Here is a 7,283-nt window from a genome sequence, read left to right as displayed (position 1 = left end):
ACCACTTCCAGTGTATGATCCCTCTCTGATGTCTGTGTGGTCCCACTTAGTGCTAATGGGGACAACACACTGTAGTAGCCTGTTTGCTTGTGCGTTGATGTTACACGGCTTTACTGAATGCAGTATCACATTCAGCATCACACCTTGACAAAAGATAGAAATTATCCCAAAGAAGCAACAGTCAGAAGTGCCATATCCTCCCACTGCAGTATTGGCACGCATTATTGGATTCAGCAAGCAGGTTTGGTGTTATCCTACTGTGCTGGCTTTCAAAACAAAGACTGCAGCAAAAGAATCTGCTCTTGATCTGTGTTATGGGAGAGAAATAAAAGCCACCCAGGCTTCCTAGAATGGCAGAATACCTACCAAGGCTCCATCAGGTCCGAACAGCTCTAAAAAGTTGCCAATAAATTCCCTGGACTTTTCTTCCCATTTCTGAATGAGGTCATGGCTTTTCTCTTCCACCTTGTAAACAAATTCTTTTGATTTTTCCTCCACATTCTTGACTTTTTCTTTCATTTTGTCCACTTGGTTTTGAAAGCGGTATTTCTTCTCCTGTTTTAAAAGTGCAGACAGAGATTAATATATAGGGACTTGGAAATTAATTAGCCACTGCCAGTTGAGAAGAAGAAACAAATTGCATTAATGTATCCTAATACATATGGCCTTGGTTAACTATTCCCGTGTTATTTTTATAAATGCAAATGTAACATTTGTGGAACGAAGTGCAGAAGGTACATATTGAAAAGACTGTGCTGGGTGATTACTGAATTTAATCCACCCTTTCCGTATTTTTCAAACTGAATGCACTTTGAAAATTCTATGAATCTTGTGAAGGATACAAGTGAGACATTAACAGCTCAAACTTAGCAGTAAGCAAAAGGCAAACCTCCCTGGGTTTCCTAGCAAATGCAGCCTGCTGCTGACTTGCCAGCCTGGATGTTAACTTGGACCAAAATGTCTCTTTGGTTGGGTTTCTGCAGAGCAGAAGGAAAACTCACTTCAAGAACTTTTGGCTGCAACAAAGATATGTGTAGACGAGTGCCATGTGGCCAACAGACTTCATAGAAAAAGAGTAAACTCCTAATTGACAGTAATGCAGAAAAAGAGAGGGACAGAGAAGATAAAGTTAGGGAGTTCTCATCAGGCCAAGCTTCTAAAATACTAAGAAGGGTTATAAAGGGCTTTTGTCTCTTTGAAAGGTTCTGTACTCCACAAACATACACAGCTAATGCTGTGCTCTTGAAGGTGTAACAGGTTCTGTAGAAGCACAGATCACTATCAGCTTTTAACTTCCTGTGAACTTAATTTAATAGGCACCTGAATTTACTTTTAAAAGAAGTAATGTTTAGTGCTGAGGTGGGTTCATGAATTGCTAGAAGAACTGTCTTTGCAGGCCACAAGTCCAAACAAAATCCTCAAAGTCCAAAGAAATCAAACTTATCTTACACCTAATAGATGATCAAGCCTTCCTTTAGTGAGGAAACCAGCACTATTCTGCCTTTCTGAAATTCTGTGGTTTTAACTTTGAAACACACACAATCTGTGGTGGAAATTACTATTTCTGCATTTAAATTACTATAAGCTAAATAACCAACTGCCAGTAGGGACTTCAGGACACACCAGTGTCTGAGGCTGGGGAAGTATACTTTATGCGACAGTATCTTAACCTTAGAGCTGCTAAAGGATAAATTTGAGAACTCCCAAGTGGTGCAGCATGCCTGAATTTAATGGATATTTGCAATAATGATCCTTCTGGATGGAATACTTACAAGCAGGATTTGTAGAGGTGTAGAAAGCTGAAAAGAAAAGCCCAGTGAAATAAAAATTTTTGCCCTATGATCTGTTATTTACCTGTCAGACTTCAAAACAATAATCCAGTACACAAAACCCTTATGAAATTACACAATTCAGTCCATCACAAGGGGTTTCCCAGGACCAGGGAAGGAGGTGGGAAGTCCTGCTGCAAGTCAGCCCAATTACGAGGAAGATTTCAGTTATGTGGGTTATCTTGAGGCTTTAAGTTAAGACTTGAAACAGAAAATGAAGGAAAGTAAACTTTATTTCTGTCAAGTGTTTACTCCCCACTGGAGTGTAAGGTGCAATTCTGTACATGGAAGCTGGATAATTTGAGCCATCCTTACAAATGGTGCCCTTGCCCTACAATTGTAGCTTCTGATTTCTTCAGCATCATTTATGTACCAGCTACATAACACACTTCCTTGTCCTTTAAAAACCATTTTAGCTTTCTCTAGTAATCACACTGCTCAGTGGTTGGTTTGGTATATTTTTTGTTACAGTGTAGAGAAAGTTTGGATATCACAATATTTGCTTTCTGTGCTGTCTTCTTATAATGGCAATAAAGAAAGAAATTGTGTTTTGGGTGAGTGGCTGAGAAGCCTGCAGTGGTAGGGTGGGCTCCTTCCTAGCCTGTCATTAAACCACCTACAGCTGAAGGAGGAAGGGGAAGCAGCAGCTTTGTCATAAACATAAAAGCATAAGATGGAAATGAAGCTGCTAATTAATAGGAGCAATTAAAACAACCCTCAGCTTACCAGTTTCTTTTAAATTAAGTTCTTCCTAGCTATTTTAAAAGCAGCAGGAGGAAGATATTCTTTCTTAAGCTTTATTCTACATTCAGGGTCCTAGGAAGAGTGTCTCAGAAGCACATGCAGATCCATCTACTTACGTTTATAAAACTAACATTCAGCTCTTTGGCGGTGTATCCTCGTTGGAGATTGCGCCGGGCATACACGTCATAGTCCCGCACGATCCTTGTGATGATATCAGATGTGGAGATACCTTCGGTTCTCTGCGTTGGTACAAACATTCCTGAGCAAAGTGGGAAAAGAAAGCCCACTGAGAAAGCAAGCTAGGACCAGGCACTGCAGCAGGTGGCTGAGGATGAACACAAAAATGCCTGACCAAAGGTAAGAGACTTGCAATTCTACCTGTCTTATTCCTAGTTCTTTCCCGTTTTTCCTGTGTGAGCTTAGGGAAGGCACTGGAAGATACTGAATTGCTATACTGTTCGTTTTCCCTCAAGTCTTCAGAGGGAAGCTTCAGAAAGGCTACAACTTGCCCTCTTCACAGTGTCAGCTGTGATGTGGAAGTTATTAGACTGGCAGGGGCTCCGGAGCTGGGAAGCCTAAACCTCACAGCTGTGGCAATTCGCTGAGCAGTTCTTTCCATAGTGTATTATTTAATGTTATTTAGTGTTACCTAAAGGAGCCGGGGGTTGGCTTCCACTCACGCTATCAATAGGGCATTTGCTGCTTTCCTGCGTATTTCCACTTTCTCCTCCATTCCTGTACTGCACCATCTGACAATCTTTGTTGTGCTGAGTAAAACAGACCAGCCTCTGGCCTTGGCCAAAGCCAGGAAGTGCCTTTAGGTAAAAGATGCATTACAAGAAGTGGAAAACACCCTGGAGGTGCCAGTAGCTTGTAACAGAAAGGTGAAGCATAATGGTAGTGTGAACAAACATGGACATACCACAGGGACTGCAGGTATCAATCTCCATAGCCCCCATTTCACGTCCACTGGGCCATCTCAGTGGCTGCATAACCTCTCCCCCTGCTCCAACAGATCAGTCCCTAAGAAAACTGGACATTTAATAATAGTGCTTGTATTTTCATCAACACAGCTGGGGTATATATTGCTTTTTAATTGCTCCTCATCAAGACAGGATCACTTGAACTGTTAATGCAAGTCACAAAGGCAATAATAGCAGAGTGCTAGCACACCTTGGTTTTGTAGTTATTTTTGTAGTATACAAAAAATTACTTCTCTCACAGGTAATTGCAACATCAAGCTGCTGATGAGAGGGTGCTGTGAGATAAGACTGAAAATGGTTTTGCAAAAAGAAGTAGTGCTTTGTCTTAAAAGTGTGCTATAGCTACTGGCAAATTAATCCTCCCATGTTCTTGAAGTAGGCAGGCACTACTACCTAATTTCATAGGGTTAGAAAAAGATCTGGAGAAGGAATCAAGCAGCTTAGCAGTCTCTTGTGACTAACTGCTATGTGATAGTTTTTCTTTCTGATCTCTAATTAATACTCTGCTAAAAAAAATAGATTATTTTAATCACAAGCAGAGAGGTTTCCCTGATCGTGCTTTTCAGGCTTGCAGCAGTCACTCAGGAAACTATTTTTGGAAGCAGTGAAACCCACTTTGAGCCAGAAGCCTTTATAGATATGAGCTACAAGAATACATGAACAAAATCCAAACTCTACCCTTGCTAAGTCGAAGGCAGAATTGTCCTTAAGTAGGCGCACAAACCCAGGTATGAGAACATTACCTTTTGTCACTGATTTTGCTTTTATATGCTTCACATGTTGCACTGATTCATGTTTTCCAAAGTAACTGTTCACAGATGTGCAGAGGTTTAGTCAGCACACAGTTACCCAGCTCACCACCCCTGTGCCCTCCCACCCACTGAAGGGAGTGGGGAAGTGGGAGCCCATGGGACTCTACACAAGGAGCTCCACAGTTCCCATCTGCTTCTCTGCTCCCCCACAACCTGATGTGGAAAAATGGGAGTAATCACGGCCTAGTGAAGTCAGCTGGTGCTGGCTCTGAAACTGTAGGACAGCAATTCCCAAAGGAGGGTTGTGAATTTTACACCACAATGAAGTTTGCAAGTAGAAAAAGATCAAGAACTGCTGCTATAAAAAGCTTATTCTTTCAGCTCAGGTCAATACGTGGTCTACTGCTGTCATTGTATAGCTTGAGAAGGTCACTTTGCATGACAAATTACCATCAGGCAAATTTGCTCTGGAATTTTTTTTAAGCCTCTACCATATACAGGTTTTTGTAGACCAGGAAGAGGATAGATTTGCCAAAGTTCAAAGCAGCATCTCTAGGGAGCAGGAGAAAAAAGGTATGATCGGTTCCTCCCCTGGCACTGTTCACTGTGTTAGCACAGCTGCCACTGGCAAACAGTGGGTTAACATTCTCTGTTCAGAATTAATTCAGCTTCCTTGAACAGTGAAAAGAACCCACAGTGCAAAGCAGAAGTGGATCCTAATGACTCCAGAAGGCTGCCTGTGTTTGCCCATATTCAGGACTGGGCTGTGTCGAGGAGTCATCAGTTCACAGTTATCAGCAAACATCTGAAGTTGGCTGGGCTGCCGTGGGAACTAAACTCGTTTTCACTCACTCAAAGCTTTTACTCAGGGATACTTAAATTGTTTTAAAAACCCATATGGGACTGTTTCATGACAGATCTGAATGGTTTCCTGGGGGTTATGTCAGGAATTCAGCTAAGGACATTCTTTCTGGTTTTACAAAGTCAATCTTTCCACTGGACTCAGCAGAACCTACTATTAGGGTGTAAGAGAATTTGATGTTCTCTCTACCGCTTCTCTCCCACCAGTTGTGGTCAAAAGGCAGTAAAGTAATTTGAGCCAAGGCTGAAAATGAAGGTGCTAAAAATGAAAAGTTGCCCTTACCTGCCTCCTTTATGTGTTTGTATACATCATCCGAGCCAGCGGAGGAGTATGGGATGTCATCGTGGGCTACAAAGTCAATCTGCCAGTGAACAGAAGAAGAATCACATGCCACCATCACTGAATTTTGTTTCAGTAAGGGGTCGTTGTGGAGGGTCATCTCTTTTCTTGACTTCAGCTGACTTGCTTTTGACATTCTCATCCTAAAGCCATCACCTAGAATATTGCACTAGATTTAGGCCTACAACTGCTGTGTTGCATGATCAGTATGAAAGAATGGAAAGCTTGTGTCCAGAAGCACTGCCATGAACACGTCATTCTGACTGGCTCTGTGTGATATTCTGTAGAAAACCTAAGATGCCCGTTCCTGCTTTTATTGCTACTGGACAAGCAAAGTGAAGTGGCAAAGCTTTCAGCACCTTGAAGGCAGGATTATTGATTCTGCCTCCTTAGGGCTGTGTGTATACCTAGTACTGTCTTTTTGTCACCCAATGATGTGGGCGCTAAAATACATCTGAGTTAATTATGCTTTGTTAAGATTCATATACATTTCAAGACAGTCAATAGCATGTAAGAAATTCTATCCTGCCTTTTAGAGGACATATGACATTTTTATGTATTTCTGGCCAATTATTTCATTCGTTGACATTAATAAGAAATGTGCTTTTAATTCGGGACTTTAGCCACTACATGACAATTTTCCTGGTTTGTGATCTCCTTTCCTGAAAGTCAATTTGTGAATAATTCTTCAGTGTTCCTTTGCCATTCAAAACTCTCACTACAGGAATCACCTTGATGTATTGACTAAAAAAAAAGGCAAGACAAACACATTTTCTGACAAAGGTGGAGGCAAAAAACACCATGTACCTAATTTCAGTGACTGGAATTAACTGAATTAAATAATTTGTTCCAGCTAATAGGATTTCACAGCCTTGCTGTTAATTCTCAAGTGTCAGTCTACAAAGAGGAAGGGAAGAATAAGGGAAGGAATGTACCTTATGTTTTTCAAGGAACTCGGGTGTCAGTGTCCAGGGTGCATCTCTGATGACCTCATCCACATAGCGACAGTGTCTGAGGGCTTCATATCGCTCAGTTTCATTCATCACAGTGAAGCCTTTGAATTTATGAGTTAAATCATCACTGCAAACTAAAATATGGAAGTATCAACAAAATGGCTCCACACTCAGTAGAATTAGCATGACCAGCAGCTGATTATTTCTTGATAATTCCATTATGCACCTAGTTATTAGCTTAGCTAATTTTGGGGTGCTCCAGGGCATCTAAGAGTTCTGCTCAGGGTTGGCAGATACAACCATAGACTCCTGGGGGAGCTTTCCCTTTCTGGAGCTGCAAGCCAGAGCTGCAGTGAGATACTGTTGAACATCTCAGGTGGTACAGTATGCACATGTTAAGGCAAATCAATCCCACTGTAAGTGGGGATTTCATGGGCTGTGAAATTTCAGGGGCGATGGCCAGTGCTTTAGAAACAGTTTAGAAGTGCAGTTTTGGCAATCACAGAGCGCTTGAAAACTTCATGTATCACAAAATGGTCGAGGCAGGAAAGCACCATGGGACATCACCTAAGGCAACCCTGCTCCTTACAGCAAGGTCAACCACAGCAGATTGCTCAGGGCCTCATATGGCTGAGTACCCAAAGATGGAGATCCCTCAGCCCCCTCAGCCTCTCTGGGCCTCCCATTCCCACTTTTTGATCTTACGTAAACAATACTCTAAACGAATTTGCCAACGAAGATTTAAATCACAGTGGAACAGTTTCTCACTAGACACCAATGGAAAACAAGCCATGGCAGATTTTATAGGAATATGACTCTGA

General features: G+C 41.8%; 1 protein-coding gene across 1 annotated transcript in view; it reads right to left on the bottom strand.

The window, feature by feature from the left end:
- Nucleotides 1–366: 366 nt before the first annotated feature.
- Nucleotides 367–7,283, bottom strand: part of PCYT1B (phosphate cytidylyltransferase 1, choline, beta) — a gene marked incomplete at both ends in the record, with an annotated part of 10,998 nt that continues 4,081 nt past the window's right edge. The window contains 4 exons of the mRNA XM_010019162.1: nt 367–555; nt 2,690–2,832; nt 5,453–5,531; nt 6,445–6,596. Of these exons, the coding sequence (XP_010017464.1) occupies nt 367–555; nt 2,690–2,832; nt 5,453–5,531; nt 6,445–6,596 (563 nt within the window). The remainder of the gene's footprint in view (nt 556–2,689; nt 2,833–5,452; nt 5,532–6,444; nt 6,597–7,283) is intronic.

The sequence above is a fragment of the Nestor notabilis genome, unplaced genomic scaffold (genome assembly GCF_000696875.1).
Source record: "Nestor notabilis isolate BGI_N333 unplaced genomic scaffold, ASM69687v1 scaffold22397, whole genome shotgun sequence".
Classification (NCBI taxonomy): Eukaryota; Metazoa; Chordata; class Aves; order Psittaciformes; family Psittacidae; genus Nestor; species Nestor notabilis.
Note: the sequence above shows the minus strand (reverse complement) of the source record. Positions and strands in the feature narration are given on the sequence as shown.